The sequence below is a fragment of the Elephas maximus genome, chromosome 9, assembly GCF_024166365.1.
Source record: "Elephas maximus indicus isolate mEleMax1 chromosome 9, mEleMax1 primary haplotype, whole genome shotgun sequence".
In the NCBI taxonomy this organism is placed as follows: domain Eukaryota; kingdom Metazoa; phylum Chordata; class Mammalia; order Proboscidea; family Elephantidae; genus Elephas; species Elephas maximus.
In genome coordinates, this window is record NC_064827.1 from 74,053,290 (window position 1) to 74,071,635 (window position 18,346).

At 39.1% G+C, this 18,346-nt stretch overlaps 1 protein-coding gene across 9 annotated transcripts in view; it reads left to right on the forward strand.

Moving 5' to 3' along the window:
- The window catches only part of RABGAP1 (RAB GTPase activating protein 1), a 176,176-nt gene that overhangs the window by 32,448 nt on the left and 125,382 nt on the right, over positions 1–18,346 (forward strand). For 8 of the 9 annotated variants that reach the window (XR_007518774.1, XM_049896827.1, XM_049896823.1 and 5 more), the window contains 2 exons: positions 6,752–6,986; positions 16,637–16,841. Coding sequence is in view for 8 of the 9 variants with exons in the window: in XM_049896827.1 (XP_049752784.1) it covers positions 6,752–6,986; positions 16,637–16,841 (440 nt within the window). In the remaining variant the exon portion in view is untranslated. Of the gene's footprint in view, positions 1–6,751; positions 7,020–16,636; positions 16,842–18,346 lie in introns of those variants that run through there. The other variant, XM_049896830.1, reaches the window with a different exon arrangement.

An 18,346-nucleotide genomic window follows, 5' to 3' on the forward strand; every position in this document is an offset into this window, starting at 1 on the left:
CAAATGCCATAAGAAACAACCAGTTTCAGCAAGTCTTTTTATCGTGATGAACTGTTCGTGTTAGAAAATAAATTAACTATGTAGGTCCCAACCCAGTAGTTCTCAAACCTTATTGGATGTAAAAATCACATGGGATGCTTGTTTAAAATGCAGATTCTTGGGACCCATGCACAGCAGTTTTTCTGGTGGGGCCTAGAGGATCTGTATTTTCAAAAAGTGTCAGAGATCATTTTGATGCCCATATGAACCCTCTGAGAAATACTATGTTGACATTTTAGTTTGGGATTTTGATCTGAGTCAGTGTTTCTCAATCCCAGCTATGCATCCAGAATCACCTATATTGTTGTTGTTAGGTGCTGTCGAGCTGGTTCCAACTCATAGTGACCCTTTGTAACACAGAACAAAACACTGCCTGGTCCTGCACCATCCCTACAGTCATTGTTAGCTTGAGCCCGTTGTTGCCGCCACTGTGTCAGTTTGTTGTGCTGAGAGCCTTCTTCCGCTTTTCTGCTAACCCTGTACTTTACCAAGCATCATGTCCTTCTCCAGGAACTAGTCCCTCGTGACAACATGTTCAAAGCATGTAAGACACAGTCTCACCAGCCTTGATTCTAAGGAGCATTCTGGTTGTACTTCTTCCCAGACAGATTTGTTTGTTCTTTTGGCAGTCCATGGTATATTCAGTACTCTTCGCCAGCACCACAATTCAAAGGCATCAGTTCTTCTGTCATCCTTATTCATTGTCCAGCTTTCACATGCATGTTATGCCGTTGAAAATACCATGGCTTGGGTCAGGCACACCTTGGTCTTCAAGGTGACATCTTTGCTTTTCATCACTTTGAAGAGGTCCTTTGCAGCAGATGGAAACCCTGGTGATGTAGTGGTTAAGAGCTACGTCTGCTAACCAAAAGGTCAGCAGTTCAGATCCACCAAGCACTCCTTGGAAACCCTGTGGGGCAGTTTTACTCTGTCCTTTAGGGTCACTATGAGTTGGAATCAGCGGCAACGGGTTTGGTTTCGGGTTGCAGCAGATTTTCCCGATGAAATATGTGTTTTGATTTTTAGACCACTGCTTCCATGGGTGTTGATTGTGAATCCAAATAACATGAAATCCTTGACAACTTCATTCTCTTCTCTGTTTATCATCATGTTGCTTATTGGTCTATTTGTGAGGATTTTTGTTTTCCTTATGTTGAGGTGTAATCCATACTGAAGGCTGTGTGGTCTTTGATCTTCAACAGTAAATGCTTCAAGTCCTCTTCACTTTCTTAAAAATTTATATGCCCAGGCCATATCCTCTGAGACTCTGATTTAGTCTTACCAGTGGAAGGTGGGAGGGACAGAAAGAGGGGCAGGTATTTGAATTTTTAGCAAACTATGTGGTAATCTTGATAATACTGTTACATAGCAAGGGTTAAGGACCATTGGTCTAAGATTCATTCTCAGAGTGTGGTCCCCAGACTAGCAGCTTCACCATTTCCTGGGAACTTTTAGGAAATGCAAATTATCAGGCTCCACCCCAGACTTACTGAATTGGAGCTCTGGGATAGGGCCTAACGGTCTCTGTTTTAACAAGCTATTCAGGTGATTGTGATGCATGCCAAAATTTGAGAACCTTGACAGGCACTGGTGAATGTTTCCCAGTTTGGACTACCTATGCCATGGAGTCGATTCTGACTCATAGTGACCCTATAGGACAGAGTAGAACTGTCCCATAGAGTTTCCAAGGAGCACCTGGTGGATTTGAACTGCTGACCTTTTTGGTTAACAGCTGTAGCTCTTAACCACTGCGCAACCAGGGTTTCCTAGTTGGTCTAAGTTTGGAATTTTTTTTTTTTTTTTGGACTAGTCGGGATTAATTGATTGTCTTTAAAAACAAACAAGACAAAACTGAATGGTTTAAGTAATGTGTATTATAATGTCATAGGTAGTAATTTTGGAATTGTATTGAAGGTTCTCAAATTAGCTAACATGATAATTGCTGAGTACTGTATCTGACCTAAGTATCCAAGGCATTTGTTAGGTTGCTATTTTTAAAGTTTTTGAAAATCAGCATTATTGTGTGTATACATTATTTTTTCCTAGCCTTTAAGGAAGAATTAATAGAAGACAGGTCTTATTTTTATAGAAATAAACTAGGGAAGAATGCAAGATAAAAATGTATAAACACAAAAAGCAAACATATAAATGTGTTTCCTCTTAGGATTATGTATATTTCTGTGATTGGTGAATATATTGCAGTATAAGCAACCTATCCAACTGAAAACTTGGGTTTACTCAACCCATATACCAAAGAATAAAACGGCAGTTCATAGCGTGTGAAGTAATAGTCTCCTCTTCAATTTAGTTCAGTGTTTTAATGATAGCCTTCCCACTTATAACTACTAACTGCTTAAACACAGGCTCTTAATATCTTTTCTTCATCTGTTTTCAGGAAGCTGTATCTATCCTGCTATATATGTCATTTCTCTTTCGCCTGAGAAAACAGTAACTTCAGGATCAATTGGATATATTTTGTTAACTCTAGATGATACAGTATTTCTCCGGTTTTAAGAGGATAAGTGGAACTAAGCGCCAGTTTCTTTTTTAAGTGCTTTATAAAACGTTTTAAAGCAGAACTTCCGGAAAAAGAAATTTGATTGCACTCCTGTATGTGTAGAATTAGGCATAACAAAGAGTTGAAATTACTCAACGCACTTGCAGTTCTATTAGCAATCACACAAAACATAAAATGAAATTCACAGAAACAGAATTTGTCATTGAAGCCAGGGGGCTGAGCACCTGTCTGGCTTTTATTTCCAAGGCAAGAGTAGCTTAAGTGTTAGAATTTCTTTGGGAAAATGTCAGCAAAAAAGGCTTCAGACTGTTTCCCAGTAATAATTTACAGTCAGAGGCACTTGAAATTTATAGAGTTACAAAAGCTCAAAACAGTAAAAGATGTTTGAACTGGATTCGTTGGTTGCCTAGAGGTACTGCTAATATTGGAATTTTGCATCCTAACTTTTGTGATAATTTCATTGGATAGATGTCATTCCTTTTAGCAGTCTGGTAGCCCCACCCATTTTGATTTTTTGTCAGGCTTTGGTCTTCAGAAAGCCTCCTAAGTCAGCCCCTTTTTTCTTCATGACTTCCTTTCCCTAAATTAATTATTTTGTTAATCTTTCTAGCATTTTTTAAGTTGTGTTTTAGATGAAAATTTACAGCACAAATTAGTTTCTCGTTTAAAAATTTATACACAAATTGTTTTGTGACATTGGTTACAATCCCCATAATGTATCAGCACTGTCCCACTTCCCTTTACACCCCAGGCTCCCCATGTCAATTCCTTCAGGTTTCCTGTCCCTTTCTGCCTTCTCGTATTTGCTTTTGTGCAGGTGTTGCCCATTGCCCATTAGGTCTCCTATACTTGATTGAACTAAGAAGCACGTTCTTCATGCATGTTAATGTTTATTTTATAGGCCTGTCTAATCTTTGGCTGAAAGGTCGACTTTGGGAGTGGCTCCAGTACGGAGTTAGCAAGATGTCTGGGGGCTCTAGTCTCGGGGGTCCTCCAGTCTGTCAAACCAGTAAGTCTGGTCTGTTTTTGTGAATTTGAATTTTGTTCTACATTTTTCTCCTGCTCTGTCCAGGACCCTCAACTGTGATCCCTGTCAGAGCAGTCAGTGGTGGTGACCGGGCACCATCTAGTTCTCCTGGGTTCAGGCCAGCGGAGACTGTGGTTCATGTGGTCCATTAGTCCTTTGGACTGATATTTTCCTTGTGTCTTTGGTTTTCTTCATTCTCCTTAGCACCGAATGTGATGGGACCAATAGATATGTTTTAGATGGCTACTAGCAAGCTTTCAAGACCCTAGACACTATTCACCAAAGTAGAATGTAGGACATTTTCTTTATGAACTGTGTTATGCCAGTTGACCTAGATGTCCCCAGAGACCATGGTGCCCAGTCCTCAGCCTCATTAGTTCAGTCCCTCAAGGCGCTTAGATATGTCTAGGAAGCTCCTATGGCTTTGCCTTAGTCAGGTTGTGCTGACTTTCCCTGTATTATGTGTTGTCTTTCTTTTTACCAAAGTTAACACTTGGCTACTATCTAGTTAATGTTTTCCCCTCTCTCGTAACCATAAAAGATGGTTTTTTCTCTGTGTAAACCTTTTCTTGAGTTTTCATAATAGTGGTCTCATACTACACTATTTGTCCTTTTGTGATTGACTTATTTTACTTGGCATAATGTTCTCTAGATTCATCCATGTTGAGAGATGTTTTGCAGATTCAATGTTGTTCTTTATCATTGCCTAGTATTTGCTTGTGTGTACATACCATAATTTGTTTATCAATTCATCTGTTGATGGGCACTTACATGTTTCCATCTTTTGCTATTGTGAATAATGATGCAGTGAGCATGGGTGTGCATATGTCTATTCTTGTGACTGCTCTTATTTCTCTAGGATATATTCCTAGGAGTGGGATTGCTACATCATATGGTATTTCTATTACCAGCTTTTTAAGAGGGCGCCATATGGTTTTCCGTAGTGGTTATACCATTTTACATTCCCACCACCAGTGCATAAGCATTCCAACCTCCCCGTAGCCTCTGCAACATTCGCAATTTTCTGTGTTTTTGTTTTGCGCCAGTAATGTTGGGGTGAGATGGTATCTCACTGTACTTTTTTGATTTGCATTTCTCTAATGGCTTTTTTTTTTTTTTTATCCTCATGTGTCTGTTAGCAGCCTGAAAGTCTTCTTTTGTGAAGAGTCTGCTCATATCCTTTGCTAAATTTTAAATTGGATTATTTGTTTTTTTCTTATCGAGGTGTTAAAGCGTGATATAGATTTTAGAGGTTAGGCCTTTGTCAGATATGTCATAGCCAGAAAATTTTTTCAGTCTGTAGGTTCTCTTTACTCTTTAGGTAAAGTCTTTTGATGAGCATATGTGTTAAATTTTTAGGAGCTCCCAGTTATCTCATTTAAGTTTTAGTGTTTGTGCATCATTAGTTAAGATTTGTATTGAATTTATGCCATGTACTAAGGCTTCTAGTGTTCCTAATTTATTTTCTGTGACTGTTACCATTTTAGGTTTTATATTTAGGTCTTTGATCCATTATCAGTTAGTTTTTGTATATGGTGTGAGGGATGGGCCCTGTTTAATATTTTTTACAGATGGACATCCAGTTTTGCCAGCAGCATTTGTTAAAAAGACTGTCTTTTTACCGTTTAATGGACTTTGGTCCTTTGTGAGAGATCAGCTGACCATAAGTGGATTGATTTATATCTGAATTAATTACTCTGTTCCATTGGTCTACGTGTGTCATCGTACCAGTACTAGGCTGTTTTGACTACTGTGGCTCTATAATAGGTTCTGAGATCAGGTAATGTGAGGCCTCCTGCTTTGTTCTTTTTCTTCCATAATGCTTTTTTTATCCCGGCCCTCTTTCCTTCCCATATAAAGTTGGTGATTAGTTTTTCCATCTTGATAAAGAATGTCATTGGCATTTGGATCGGGATTGTGTTATATCTGTAGATCGCTTTTGGTAGGATTGGCAGTTTTCACAGTGTTGAGTCTTCTATCCATGAGCATGGTATGTCTTTCCATTTTTCCATTTATGTCTGTTTTGGTTTCTTACAATAACAGTATTTTGTAGTTTTCTTTGTCTTTTCCATCCCTGGTTAGATTTACTCTTAAGTATTTTTTTAGGGGCTACAGAATCAACTCGACAGCACTGGGTTTGGTTTTTTTTTTTATTATTATTATAAATGTTATTTTTTTCCTGATTTCCTTTTTGAAGTTCTCTTTGTTGGTGTGTAGGAATCCAACTGCTTTTGTATGTTGATCTTATGTCCTGCTTCTCTGCTGTATCTGTTCCAGTAGTTTTCTTGTGGAATCTTTGGGGTTCTCAGTGTGTAGGATTGTGTCATCTGCGAATAGGGATAGTTTTACTTCTTTCCAATTTGAATGCCCTTTATTTCTCTTTCTTACCTTATTGCTCTAGCTGAGACTTCCAGCACAATGTTAAATAGAAGTGGTGATAAAGGGCATCCTTATCTTGTTCCCACTCTTAGGGGATCAAGCATTTCTTGAATAAGCACTTAGTGACAATACTAAGTTTTGTCATTTGTGATGTTCCTTAGCACTGGACAGTATTTACTTGATTTTGCACTTGCTTGTTTAGCAACTAATAATAAGCCATCGTGTCTCCAGAAAAATAATTGACATTATTGAAATAGGGTGCTTTTTCCCTTGGAATATTTCATACATTCATCTCCCCACATTCATTCAGATGTCTCAGAACTTAAAAAACCTGTTCATATCAGAATACAGAAGACTTAGAACAGATTTGGTAAAAATATTTGTGAGAAATTTATTGCCTTGTAAATATGTTCCTGCTGACAGCTTTTAGAAGTGAACACATTGCCCCATGCCTTTTTTTCTTTAGGGTGAGAAAAGCTACTAAAGGTGTTCTTCGAAGCATTGTATCTCACCAGACAATTTGCAGATATTTTAATTGTTAGACTAGGACACAAGAGGACTTCAGTAACTTTGGTAGGCTATCACATTATTAGTCTGAACTTCACTCTAAAGGCTTTCATGAAAAATTTTGGGCATTAAAAGAGCAGCTGCAGCTTTTTTGTTGTTGCAGCTTTATTTTTTTGAAAACATTCAAAAGAAATGCTGGTGATTTTCTTTAGAAAGTGGACCCATTTTATTCAGTACTGACCTCTCTCACTTTTCTGACTGCGTGTATTTGTGACCCTCAGATTGTAGGGAATGGAAGTGAGCAGCAGCTGCAAAAAGAACTAGCAGATGTGCTGATGGATCCCCCCATGGACGACCAGCCAGGGGACAAGGAACTTGTGGAAAGATCACACCTGGATGGCGAAGGAGATGCACCTCTTTCTAATCAACTTTCAGCTTCGTCTACCATTAACCCTGTGCCATTAGTAGGGATCCAGAAACCAGAGATGAGCCTGCCAGTGAAACCTGGACAAGGAGGTTAGGACTGCTGCATTGCTTGCGTAACTGAAGGTTATTGCTTTTAATATTTGAGTGTCCACCCTGTACTAGGTTTAATTCAGAGCAAAAGTTATTATCTGTGTTCTCTAGAATCTCCAGATCCCCTAAGTCTAGGGGGATGTGAAAGGGGTAAATTTCATGTGCCATTCTGGTTTCCCTTTAAATGTATTTCAGTTATACTGTAAAAAGAGAAACTAGTTAAATGACACTGAGAGAACCTTTTTTTCAGATTGCTTAAAGATTTTTTCAGGGAAAAGAAGGAATTTGAGGAGGATGCTGGAGAAATGAAGGGATAATGCTTTGTGAATAGATGTTTGCTCTAAGCTTGTGTAGCTCTGTGGGAGTAGTTGCCTAGGGTAAAGAGGGAGACTAGAATAAGAGAGCGAAAAGGCACAGCAAGCAAGACAGTTATAAAACTTCACTAGGAAAAATAGGGTTACAATTGCCAATGTTTATTGAGAAAGTAAAAGCAAGGGGATTAAGAGAACATAATAAAAAGGCTAAAATAATAAGAGAAATAATTATGGCAGTGCAGATCAGAAAGAAGACAGATCAGAGATAAGATTTTTCAGAGTAGTGAAGTACTAAATTTATATTTGACTTAAATATAACTTATAAAGGCAGAACAAATTAGAAGAGTCAAGAAGCTAAATCAGATCTGAACCTTTGGGTCACCTTTTAGGTTTGCAACTGATGCTGCAGTAGTACCTGGAAATCTTGATGTTAGTTACAGACCTCTAGAGTGAGATTGGAGCAGGGCTTCAGCCTGGTTCAGTCATGGCCAATGAAGCAGAATACGAACAGACTCAAAATTTTAAAATTTGGGTGAAGCAGGATAATAACGGGAATGGGGAAAAAAAAAATTATGAGCCAAAGCCCTGGAACGGGACACTTGGAAGAGGCATAGTGAGCCCTTTCAGGAGCCTAATGAGGGAAATTGGATAATTGCCAGGACTGTGGAGAGCAATGCACATTCAAAGCAGTGTGGTTGGCCACCATCTTTGAGCAGGGCACTGCTGTTTCCAACTCTACCATTCAAGAGATTTGGTAGCTGTGCAACACACACACTGCCCTTGTTTTTGTAAAGAAGATTTACGTTCCTAGCAGAGCTTCAACCTGGAATTTTTCCTGTTCTGGTTGTCATTCTGGTTCACTCACATTTTAAAAATTCAGGTCCATCATGATCTTGGGGAATATCTAGCTCTGTTGGCATAGCATAGTTTATAAAGGGTATGGTCTACGTTCTACTTTGGTAAGTAGCGTCTGGGGTCTTAAAAGCCTGTGAGCGACCATCTAGGATACTCCACTGGTCTCACCCTTTGGGAGCAAGGAAGAATGAAGAAAACTAAAGACACAAGGGAAGGACTAGTCCAGAGGACTAACGGCCAACATCTACCACAGCCTCCACCAGACTGAGTCCACTACAACGAGATGGTACCCAGCTATCACCACTGACTGATCTGACAGGGATCGCAATAGAGGCTCCCAGACAGAGCTGGAGAAAAACGTAGAACAAAATTCTAACTCAAAAAGAAAGACTTGGAGGCAGGGCGAAAATGGCAGAGTACTCAGACGCTTCTGGTGAACCCTCTTACAACAAAGACCGGAAAAACAAGTGAAAAGATTACATTTCTGAAAAGCTAGAAGCCGTGAACGTCAAAGGCGAAGTTAAAAATTTGACTGAGTGGCAGGGGTAGGGAGAGACGGTTCAGAAGCAGGGAGGAGTTGCCAGACCTGAATCACCAGGAATCCTCAGGCACCATTCCCTGGAGCGGCTGTGGTGGACTGGTGGTAGCGTTCAGCCGCAGTTTCCTCAGGGAGAAACACCTAGGCACACAGCCTACTCACACCTCCAAAACCAGAGAAAAATGGCGTTCTTGGCAAAAGATAAGTACTTCCATATATTTTACTGTGTTCCCCGCCCCGAAGCCATCTTCAGTGGCTGTCAATTTCCCTGGGCCTGAGATAGGTCCTGTTGTGCAACCTGAGCCATTCTCACAGCTTTGAAGAACGAATAAATTCACAATTCGGGAAGAGATAATCTCCCAGCTCCACTAGCCTGGGGAGCTCAGGACAGAAGCGGCTCCTGTCCAGACATAAACGGTCCGTGGACTTTGAATACTTCTCCCCCCTGCATGGCCCTGTGCAGGCCTATTTCAGGAGAATAAGCCCTTGTTGACAGACTGCAGCTGTTGCAGCTGTGTGGTGGAGAGGTAGGTGTTTGATGTTTGACACCTCTTTGCCTATTAAACAGGGTCCTCACCTACCCACATCAGGGGCCTAAGGCCTTGTGGCTCCACTCAGGTCACCCAGTCACCCACGACTGGGCCCCAAGGATAACTGGTACCTCCCAGTCCTTACAGCCAAAAGCATTGGATGCCCAAGGTCCGTCTGCAGAACCCACCCACCTGTGTGCTCTACAGAACAGGGGTGCGCCTTCTTCACACACACTTGGGGGCCGATGGTCATCAGCCACCTGCCTTGTTCAGAGCATGACCCCCTGGCTGCAACCAGATGCCAGTACCTACACGAATTACTCCTGCCCCCGTAAGACTGTAGGACAGAGCTTTTATCACACACTTCATGACCAACTACCTGGACACCTGAGCTGAATCCATAAAGAAAAGTGAATGGACTCCTAGGCTCATATACCTGGTAACAGCTCTAGCCATCTGGTGACAGGACATTAGAGCTTCAGAGGAGAAAATAATCAAGCTAGCTTGCTCAAGCAACCTTTCGAGCATATCAAAACAAAACAAAAAGCTAGGATACAGTAAACAAACATAAAACAAATTAATACAATAACTTATAGATGGCTCAGAGACAACAGTCTATATCAAATCACATAAAGAAGCAGACCATGTTCAATTCAACAAGCTCTCAAAACGGAATAAAGGGATCTTCTGGATGAAGGTGCCTTCCTGGAATTACCGGATGCAGAATACAAAAGACTAATATACAGAACTCTTCAAGACAACATGAAGGAGATCAGGCGATTTGCAGAACAAGCCAAGGAACACACAGATAAAGCAATTGAAGAAATTAAAAAGGTTATTCAAGAACATAATGAAAAATGTAATAAGCTAAAAGAATCCATAAAGAGACAGCAATCAGAAATTCAGAAGATTAACAATAAAATTATAGAATTAGACAACTGAATAGAAAGAGGAGCAGAATTGAGGAAGTGGAAGGCAGAATTTGTGGGATTGAAGATAAAGCACTAAGAAAAACCAGATAAAAGAATTGAAAAAAATGAAGAAACGCTAAGAATCATGGGGGACTCTACGAAGAGAAATAACCTAAGAGTGATTGGAGTACCAGAACAGGGGAGGGTAATAGAAAATACAGAGAGAATTGTGGAAGATTTGTTGGCAGAAAACTTCCCTGATACTGTGAAAAGATGAGAAGAGACCTATCCATGATGTTCATCGAACTCCACGTGAGGTAGATCTTAAAAGAAAGTCACCAAGATGTATTATAGTAAAACTTGCCAAAACCAAAGATAAAGACAGAATTTTAAGAGCAACTAGGGATAAAAAGTCACACCTACAAAGGAGAGTCAATAAGAATAATCTCAGACTACTCAGCAGAAACCTTGCAGGCAAGAAGGCAGTGGGATGACTTATATAAAGCATTGAAGAAAAAAAATTGCCAGCCAAGAGATATATATCCAGCAAAACTGTCTCTCAAATATGAAGGCAAAATTAGGACATTTCCAGATAAGCAGAAGTTTAGGGAATTCATAAAAAACAAACCAAAACTACAAGAAATACTAAGGGGAGTTCTCTTGTTAGAAAACCAATAATCTCAGATATCAACCCAAGACTGCAACACTGGACAGAGCAATCAGATGTCAACCAGATAGGGAAATCACAAATATAAATCAAGATTAAAAAAAAACGCTCAAAACAGGGAAACACCGATGTCATTCTGTAAAAGAAGACAACATTAAAACAATAAAGAGGGACTAAGAAATGCAGTCAGGTCTTTCATATGGAGAAGACGACAAGGCGATATAAAGAAATAAAAGTTAGGTTTAAACTTAAAAAAAATAGGGGTAAATATTGACATAACCACAAAGGAGACTAACAATCCTACTCATGAAAATAAAATACAAGAAAAAAATAGAGACTCAGCGGAAACAAAATCAACTACAACAAATAAGAGGAAAAGACAATATGTAAAGATAAGCTACTCAGCAAAAAAGTGGGAAAAAGAAACTATCAGCAACACACAAAAAAAGACATCAAAATGACAGCACTAAACTCACATTTATCCATAATTGCACTGAATGTAGATGGACTAAGTGCACCAATAAAGAGAGAGTGGCAGAATGGATAAAAAAACATGATCCATCTATGTGCTGCCTACAAGAGACACACTTTAGACTTAGAGGCACAAACTCAACGTACCGAAAGAAATATATCACGTAAACAACAATCAAAAAAGAGCAAGAGTGACAATACTAATTTCTCACGAAATAGATTTTAAAGTTAAACCTACCACAAAGGATAAGGAAGGCCACTATATAATGATTAAAGGGATAATATACCAGGAGGATATAACCATATCAAATATTTATGCACCCAATGACAGGGCTGCAAGATACAAAAAACAAACTCTAAAGGCATTGAAAATTGAGATAGCTAGCGCTACAATTATAGTGGAAGACCTCAGTACACCACTTTCGGTGAAGAACAGAACATCCAGAAAGAAGCTCAATAAAGACATGGAAAACCTAAATGCCGCAGTCAACCAACTTGACCACATAGACATATACAGAACATTCCACCCAACAAGAGCCAAGTATATTTTTTTTTTCCAATGCACGTGGAACATTCTCTAGAATAGACCACGTATTAGGTCATACAGCAAGCCTTAGCAGAATCCAAAACATTGAAGTATTACAAAGCATCTTCTCTGACCATAAGGCCATAAAAGTAGAAATCAATAACAGAAGAAGCATGGAAAAGAAATCAAACAGTTGGAAACTGAACAATACCCTGCTGAAAAACGACTAGGTCATAGAAGACAGCAAGGATGGAATACAGAAATTCATAAAATCCAATGAGAATGAAAACACTTCCTGTCAGAACCTTTGGGACACAGCAAAAGCAGTGCTCAGAGGCCAATTTATATCAATAAATGCACATGTACAAAAAGCAGAAAGGGCCAAAATCAAAGAATTTTCCCTACAACTTGAACAAATAGAAAGAGAGCAACAAAGGAAACCCTAAGGCACCAGAATAAAGCAAATAATAAACATTAGAGAAGAATTAAATAAAACTGAGACCAGAAAAACAATTGAAAAAGTTAACAAGACCAAAAGCTGGTTCTTTGAAAAAATTAACAAAATTGATAAACCATTGGCTGAATTGACAAAAGAAAAACAGGAGAGGAAGCAAATAACCTGAATAAGAAATGAGATGGGCGATACTAAAACAGATCCAACTGAAATTAAAAGAATTGAATCATCAGATTACTACAAAAAAATTGTACCCTAACAAATTTCAAAACCTGGAAGAAATGGTGATGAAAAACCTCCCAACAACAAAAAAAAAAAAAGCCCTGGCCTGGACAGCTTCTCTGCAGAGTTCTACCAAACTTTCAGAGAAGAGTTAACACCACTACTACTAGAGGTATCTCAGAGCATAGAAAAGGATGGAATACTCTCAAACTCATTCTATGAAGCCAGCATATCCCTGATACCAAAACCAGGTAAAGGCACCACAGAAAAAGAAAATTAAAGACTTGTATCCCTCGTGAACTGAGGTGCGAAAATTCCCAACAAAATTCTAGCCAGTAGAATTCAACAACATATCAAAAAAATAATTCACCATGACCAAATGGGATTCATACCAAGTATGCGGGGATGGTGCAACATCAGAAAAACAATTAATGTAACCCATCATATAAATGAAAGACAAGAACCACACGATGTTATCAACTGATGCAGAAAAAGCATTTGACAAAGTTCAATACCAATTCATGATAAAAACTCAGCAAAATAGGAGTAGAAGGGAAATTCCTCAACATAATAAAGAACATTTATATAAAGCCAACAACCAGTATCATCCTAAATGGAGAGAGTCTGAAAGCATTCCCCTTGAGATCGGGAACCAGACAAGGGTGCCCTTTGTCACCACTCTTACTCAACATTGTGCTGGAAGTCCTAGCCAGAGCAGTTAGGCTAGATAAAGAAATAAAGGGCATCCAGATTGGTAAGGAAGAAGTAAAAGTATCTCTTTTTACAGATGACTTGATCTTATACACAGAATACCCTAAAGAATCCTCAAGAAAACTACTGAAACTAATAGAAGATTTCAGTAAAGTATCAGGATACAAGATAAACATACAAAAATCTGTTGGATTCCTCTACATCGACAAAAAGAACATCGAAGAGGAAATCATCAAATCTATACCATTTACAGTAGCCCCCCAAAAGATAAAACCTTTTAGGAATAAATCTTACCAGAGATGTAAAAGACTTATACAAGGAAAACTACAGTACACTTCTGCAAGAAATCAAAAGAGACCTACCTAAGTGGAAAAACATACCTGCTTCATGGATAGGAAGACTTAACATTGTAAAAGTGTCTATTCTGCCAAAAGCCATCTATAGATACAATGCAAAGTGGGAGGCCTTACTCTACCTGATTTTAGAACCTATTATACTGCCATAGTAGTCAAAACAAGCCTAGTACTGGTACAACAACAGATACATAGACCAATGGAACAGAATTGAGAATCCAGACATAAATCCATGAGCAGCCGCTATTATCAGCTGATATTTGACGAAGGCCCAAAGTCAGTTAAATGGGGAAAAGACAGTGTTTTTAACAAATGGTGCTGGCATAACTTGATATCCATCTGCAAAAAAGTGAGACAAGACCCGTACTTCCCACCATGCAGAAAAAGTAACTCAGAATGGACCAAAGACCTAAATATAAAATCTAAAACAATAAAGATCATGGAAGAAAAAATAGGGACAGTGTTAGGAGCCCTAATACATGGCATAAACAGTATATAAAATATTACTAACAATGCAGAAGAGAAAGTAGATAACTGGAAGCTCCTAAAAATCAAACACATATGCTCATCCAAAGACTTCATCAAGAGAGTAAAAGTTTACCTACAGACTGAGAAAAAGTTTTTAGCTATGACATTTCCAGTCAGCATCTGATCTCTAAAATCTACATGGTACTGCAAAAACTCAACTACAAAAAGACAAATAACCCAGTTAAAAAATGGGCAAAGGATATGAACAGGCACTTCACTAAAGAAGACATTCAGATAGCTAACAGAGACGTGAGGAGATGCTCACGATCATTAGCCATTAGAAAAATGCACATCAAAACTACAATGAGATTCCAACTCATCCCGTCAAGGCTGGTATTAATCCAAAAAACACAAAATAATAAATGTTGGGAGGGGTTGTGGAGAGACTGGAACACTTCTACACTGCTGGTGGGAATGGAAAATGGTACAACCACTTTGGAAATCAATTTGGAGCTTCCTTACAAAGCTTTTTTTAAGCTAGAAGTAGAACTACCATACAATCCAGCAATCCCACTCCTTGGAATATATCCTAGAGAGATAAGAGCCTTTACACGAACAAATATATCCACACTTATGTTCATTGCAGCATTGTTTACAATAGCACAATGATGGAAGCAACCAGGGTGCCCATCAGCAGATGAATGGATAAATAAATTATGGTATATTCACACAATGGAATACTACGTATTGATAAAGAACAGCCATGAATCCATAAAACATTTCATAACATGGAGGAATCTGGAAGGCATTATGCTGAATGAAATTAGTCATTTGCAAAAGGACAAATTCTGTATGAGACCACTATTATAAGAACTTAAAAAATAGTTTAAATAGAGAAGAAAATGTTCTTTGATGATTATGAGAGCCGGGAGAGTGGGAGGGAGAGGGGTTTTCACTAATTAGATAGTAGATAAGAAGTATTTTAGATGAAGGGAAATCCAACACACAATATAAGAGAGGTCAGCACAACTGGACTAAACCAAAAGCAAAGAAGTTTCCTGAATAAACCGAATGCTTCAAAGGTTAGTGTAGCAGGGGCGGGGGTTTGGGGACCATGGTTTCAGGGAACATCTAAGTCAATTGGCGTAATAAAATCTGTTATAAAAAGATTTCTGCATCACAGTTTGGAGAGTGATGTCTCGGGTCGTGAATGCTAGCAAGCAGCCATCTAAGCTATCTTAGACCTTAGCCCACCTGGAGCAAAGGAGAATGAAGAACACCAAAGACACTAGGTAATTACAATCCCAAGAGACAGAAAGGACTACATCAGTCCGAGACCAGAAGAACTAGATGGTGCCAGGCAACAACCGATGACTACCCTGACAGGGAACACAACAGAGAACCCCTCAGAGGGCAGGAGAGCAGTGGGATGCAGACCCCAAATTCTCGTAAAAAGAGCAGACTTAATGGTCCAACTGAGACTAAAAGGACAACAGAGGTCATGGTCCCCAGACCTTCTGTTAGCCCAAGACAGGAAACATTCCCAAAGCCAACTTTCCAGACAGGGATTGGATTGGACAATGGGATAGAAAATGATACTGGTGAAGAATGAACTCCTTGGATCAAGTAGACAAATGAGACTACGTGGGCAGCTCCTTTCTGGAGAAGAGACGAGAGGGCAGAGGGGGCTAGAAGCTGGCCGAATGGATGAGGAAATAGAGAGTGGAGGGAAGAAGTGTGCTGTCTCATTCAAGGGAGAGCAGCTAGGAGTATATAGGAAGGTGTATAAGTTTTTGTATGAGAGACTGACTTGGTTTGTAAACTTTAACTTAAAGCACAATAAAAATAAAAATAGAAAAAAAAAGAAAGAACGGAATTGCTGGCCTGACAGAGACTAGAGAAACCCTGAGAGTATGGCCCCTGGACACCCTTTCAGCTCAGTAATGAGGTCACTCCTGAGGTTCACCCTTCAGCTGAAGTTTGAACAGGCCCATGGAACAAAACAAAGCTAAAGGGCCGCACCAGCCCTGGAGCAGGGACTGGAAGACGAGGGAACAGGAAAGCTGTTTAGTAGGGGACCCAGGCTTCAGAAGGTAGAGTGTTGACTTGTCCTGGGGTTGTTAACCAGTGTGTACCAACTGTTTGATGAGAAACTAGTTTGTTTTGTAAACCTTCATCTGAAGTAAAATTTTTTTTTAAATTTGGGTCACTTCGGGTTTCGCTTCATTGCCCTTGAATGAGGTTGGCAGAACTGGTTTGAAGCCCTGGATTGAAGTCCCTGGGTGGCGCAAATGGTTAGCATGCTTGGCTGCTAACTGAAAGGTTGGAGGTTTGAGTCTACCTAGGGGTGCCTCAGAAGAAAGACCTGGCAGTCTTCCCAAAAATCAGCCATTGAAAACCCCATGGAGCACAGTTGTACTTTGACACACATGGAATCACCGTAAGTGGAAATTGACTCCCCAGCAACTGTTTAGTGTGAAATTTCTGGCTTTCATGCAGCATTTCTCCTGGGGATATGGCATCTCATTACTTAGTTTTAGAACTTCAATGTTAACCTTTTTTAGTTTTTCTTGCTATTCATATCAACAAAATGTCAAAGCAAAATAATCATCATCTTATTGTTCCTTCAGATTCTGAAGTGTCAAGTCCTTTCACACCAGTGGCCGATGAGGACAGTGTAGTTTTCAGTAAACTAACTTATTTAGGCTGTGCCTCAGTAAATGCCCCAAGGAGTGAAGTGGAAGCTTTAAGGATGATGGCCATTTTAAGAAGCCAATGTCAGATTTCACTAGATGTAACCCTCTCGGTGCCGAATGTATCTGAAGGAACTGTGAGGTAAGTCCAACTTTTAGAAATGTTTTTAGCATTTACATCAGACCTCTGACATATTTATTTTAGAGAGAAGCATTAGTGAACAAAATGCATAATAATTTCATTCATGTAATCTTTAATTTATCAGGCACTTAAGTCTTTCAAGGATTGTGACCCTCATAAAATTTGGTCATTCGTTTGTAACAGTTTTTTATAAATACTTTGCCCAGCCCCAATCTTGCATAACATTGGATATTTAAATGTTTTTGGAATAATTGAAATATGTTGACCTGAGAGCCTGCCTAACAAGCAAATTTATAATTTGTGTGTACCTCTGAAACAAATACTAGCATGACACAGTTTAATACGGAGTTTCATATTGATTTTGAAAATTACAAAATGCTGTTGATAATATGTTAACTGTTTCAGTCCAGTCCCTTGAGTTTTAAGATGAAGGAAAACCCTATGGAGCAGTTCTACTGTGTAACACATGGGGTCACCATGAGTTGGAATCGACTCAATGGCAAGTAATAACAACAACAATAAAGGTAGTAAGGAAACTCATCTGTCTTGCCCTACCCTAGGTTTCCAGAATTTTTAATCAACGTATCTTTGAGCCTGGGTTAGGTGTCCTTCGTAGGTGCTTCCTTTATGTTCAGGGCCCCCTTTCCATCACCATCAGTGGCTCTGTCCATGCAGTGTTGAAATTGCATAGTTCTTTTCAGGCCTTTTACGGTTTTGTCTTCAGTGCCCAGAATAGAGACTGGCATGTAGGTATCACAGAAGTATTTGTTGTATGAAGAGATTTTCAAATTAATGACATCCTTTTGATTTTGAATGCATGGTATTCTTTTGATTTTAGTAATAATCTTTTTTTTTTTTTTTTGGAGGAATTAACATTTTGTACAACCCCTCTCCCTTTTGAAACCCTGGTGGCCTAGTGGTTAAGTGCTACTACGGCTGTTAACCAAAAGGTTGGCAGTTCGAATCCACCAGACGCTCCTTGGAAACTATGGGGCAGCTCTACTCTGTCCCATAGGGTCGCTGTGAGTTGGAATAGACTCCACAGCAATGGGTTTGGATTTTGGTTTGGTTCTTCCCATTATTTGCCTTGAATCAAAAAATGTTTCACTGTGAGAAAGAACATCAGTTTTTTTTGTTTTTAATAATAGTGCAGATTAGGTCATTCTTTTCAAAGATAGTGAGAAGCACTGCATGATTACCTATTTTGATAGTCTACCCATTGGTCTAATCTTTATTTAGTTGCAGAGTGTGTAAGAACTGTATGTTCCTGATTTGCTTTTACCTTTCTGCTTGCTTTCCCAAAACCTGGGATTATATAGCTTTTAGTACCTTGGATTTAGATAATCAATAATGTAAGAAATCCATATGAGACTTATTTATCAAGACTTAGGATTAATATGATTAGCATACTAAAAATGGTTTATATGATTTTCTTGCAAGAAAGATGAGTTTTGTTTCCTATTCTGGCTATAGTGCATATTGCTTGTAATGCCTGTGAATCTCTT